Source organism: Brienomyrus brachyistius, chromosome 23 (assembly GCF_023856365.1).
Source record: "Brienomyrus brachyistius isolate T26 chromosome 23, BBRACH_0.4, whole genome shotgun sequence".
NCBI lineage: Eukaryota > Metazoa > Chordata > Actinopteri > Osteoglossiformes > Mormyridae > Brienomyrus > Brienomyrus brachyistius.
This window is the reverse complement of record NC_064555.1, coordinates 20006818-20010278: the sequence shown is the minus strand read 5'-3', so window position 1 is coordinate 20010278 and position 3461 is coordinate 20006818. Positions and strand designations below refer to the sequence as shown.

Genomic DNA, 3461 nt, shown 5'->3' with positions numbered 1-3461 from the left:
GTGCTAATGTGCTCAAATAGTCCCTTTTATTTACGAATGATTTCGTGCCAGTCCAGCTGCTTGGGAGTTGGCGTACAATTATCTTTGAAATTATGTAGGCTACAGTACTTTGACCTGTAGCATACTTACAATGTATTCAAAAGGTTTATGAAAAAATATATTGTTCATTTTATAAGGTATAATGCCTACCGTTTCTTTAAACGGCGTGTAAAAGGTTTAATCGTTTAAAAAATGTTGAAGCTTGAGTGCTACTTCAAGTCGCTGTTATGCCTTATGAAGTTACAAAAATCTGGCGTGTACCGTTCATTTATTACCCATTATGAGAGAAGCCTCGGCCATTCAGTCTCATTGAAGAGATTCTGCCTTAAAGTTAAATTGACGTGTTATTTACTTTATAAAATGTAATTCATCCAGTTGGATCACCTGAGCTTCCGCCGAAGCGGCGTCCGCCCATCTTCTATAAATAAGCTACTGCGAGTCAGCCACTCCATACTATCCAGAGTGAACTGTGTACGGCAGCGGTGAGCTGCACATGATTGCTGAGGTTCATTCCCGGTCTCACTACAACGGGAAAGTAATGGACGCAAGCCAACAAAAAGTGGACGTCAATATTTTATTAGTTGGAGCTGAAAATGTCGGGAAAACCGGTAAGTATAGACGCCTCTTACTGTTCATTTATTTTTGTGTATGATTTAAGTTGTTGAGCTACTTTTTGAAACCCATAGGACGTTCTTTTGTCCTCGTACCATTATTTCCGTAATAAAACCAGAATTGACGTGCATTTATTGCTAACGTTATCCAGAGTTAAGATAACTTCCAATCCTTAATGAAAAAGTAATCTGAGTTCTCCTGTTTTCAGCGTTAACGGTGCGATTTATCACCAGAAGGTTCATCGGTGAATATGGCGATATAGGTACGTATTTGAAATGGTTAAGGTGGAATCAGTCACTATAAGTACTGTTGACACTAAGTTTAGTGCTGTTCTTTCTCAATCCTCAGATTGGATCTACTATCATAGTGACAGAATTGATGGACGGGAAATTTCTTTCAATATCTGGGATTCGATATATGCACGGGTAAGATGTGGATTCTTTGGAATATTTTTTTATTCAGTTGTGGAAAACTAAACACTGAATTATTAAACATATTTCCCGGTGTTCAGTGAGCTAATTAACACTTGTACTCTACACTTGGCCGTAAATTCTCATTCGTTGCTTGCATGTTAGTACACATGAGTGTATCAATAACCTGATCACGACAGTGTAACCTTCTCTGATTCAGAGCCCGGGGGCATCTGGACTCATCACCGAGAAGCAGCTACAGTGGGCGGATGGTTTCATTTTGGTCTACAGCATTTGTGATCGTTCCAGCTTCAACGTGGTGCGCCAGCAGCTGCAACACATCAGGCACTGCAAGAGTAAGATACCAGGGACCGTACCTGTAATAATCGTCGGCAACAAGCGCGATCTGCAGCATCGGCGCACAGTTTCCAGCGAAGAGGGTAGACTGCTCGCCCTTTCCGTGGGGTGCGTCTTTTTTGAGATCTCCGCCGCCGAGACGTACCACGGCGCTCTTCTGGTCTTCCACGAACTGCTGGATCTGATCCGCGAGGCGCGTGCCATTAAAAAGGGGACGCATGGGATCAAGGGCATCGTCAGGACCATGTCTGCTGTCTTTGGACGGAGAAGAACTGAATAATTTTTTTTAGGATTTCGACTTAATGCTGGTTTTATTAGCTATAAGGTTGCGACTTTTATCTGTTATCAGTCCATATGACATGTGAGTGGAATCCTGGTTTTTCAGATTCGGTTAATTTTACTCCTTTCGTGGAACAGAAGCAACTAATTACGTTTTATGCCAGGCTGATAAATGATTCACCTCTATCTCTGGCATAATCTCGTTACGCCACAGTTATCTTTTCAGCAAGAAGCTGGATGACTTGGTAATAATATGTATAGCTTTCCCGGGCAACATCGCCTTAGTAGACAGGATTTTTCCTACCTGTACTTCAGTTTAATTCTGCCTTTTACCTGTTTCAGTTGTAGCCTCATTTCCATTGTTGTGCAGGCAGCATTTTGTAAGGTAACTACTGTGTAGTGTTTGTCATTAGACAGGGTATATATAATTTTATACTGAAGATTAAGTGCTGCACAAAATTGGACTGAATTTTCAGTGTCTGGCAAAAAATGTGTTGAATACATTAATGTGTGTGTGTGGGGGGTCTTAATAAAAGCCATAAATGTGAATAGTAGGCTGTTTCAGATGCTGCATTCCATCTGCAGCACAGACTAGCTGGGTTTTGTGCCTTAATACTTGGTTGTGTACCATAATTTTGTATGTGTACATATTACTGAACTAAATTATCAAATGTATTTTTAAAATAAAGCCTAATTTAAGTCTAAAATCCCTGCTCTTGATGTATGTGACACTAAACATTTTCACACTATTGACTACACTACACTATTGACTCTAACATTCTGTTGAATGTATGGGGAACCTTGAAGCTATTGCATAAAAGAAACTGATCCTTTCCTCCCATTTCCTTGACTTTTTAATCCGTACCCAAACTCTAAATTCTCTGATATCCTGTAAGTTATAGCACCTGCCATAGTTGTTCAAGGAACGCACAGTAGGTACTGAAGCCGATGGAGGGGCCTTCGGATGGTCATCGCTTATGAATCTGTGATCATGTCTACAATAAGTAGAGTGCTATGCTAATTTTGTGGCAGTAGTAGCCTATAATTCTTATGCCAATTTTGTTGTCAAAAAAAAAATTTGTATCATACTGAAACATTGCTACATAGATTTGTCACAATGTCAGATGTCAACTAATTTATATTGCCAAATAGCTAATTTTTGAAACCTTTTTGGTGTGAATTTTAAATATACAAATGAGATAAAGTCTCACCGATTAATACGGCCTTTCTATCATGACCTGTGACTCTGGAAAGAAAACCACAGACTGATTCCTACCTATGTAAAATTCTTTCAAAGCGCCAAATTTCTTCTATACCCATATGAGAGACATTGCATTTTTGATGCACTGAAGATGGGGAGCTACAGTAGATTACCTGACCCTTCTCTATTATTTTCAGTGACATAGGTGATTGGTCATATATAGGAGACGATAATACACACGTTTGCCTATGAAATATACAACCTGTAAATTGCTATGCTATCATGCTATCAATAAAAACAAAATCATGTGTCTAAATCAGGGGTCTCCACAAAGTTTTTTTATAGTGTGAGCTACCGCTAAAAATAAACAAAATCTGGAGACAGTAAAAGTGAAAGGGGCGGAGCTTGGGGCCGTGACAGGAGGTTACGTTTTTAACGCTTTCACGTCCATTCTGCAGTGCAGCGTTCATCATCCAGACCTATAAATAATGCTGCATTCCACTCGAACTGGGAAGTCGGAACTTCTTTATTGGAAATTTAAATTGACGTCAGAATTTTGACTC

At 39.6% G+C, this 3461-nt stretch overlaps 1 protein-coding gene across 1 annotated transcript; it reads left to right on the top strand.

The window, feature by feature from the left end:
- Positions 1–449: 449 nt before the first annotated feature.
- Positions 450–2543, top strand: LOC125719554 (ras-related and estrogen-regulated growth inhibitor-like protein). Its single transcript, XM_048994433.1, has 4 exons — positions 450–647; positions 860–913; positions 1000–1076; positions 1282–2543. Exons 1-4 carry the CDS (start codon positions 533–535, stop codon positions 1696–1698), a joined length of 663 nt encoding a protein of 220 aa, XP_048850390.1. The 5' UTR covers positions 450–532; the 3' UTR covers positions 1699–2543.
- The last annotated feature ends 918 nt before the right edge of the window (positions 2544–3461 follow it).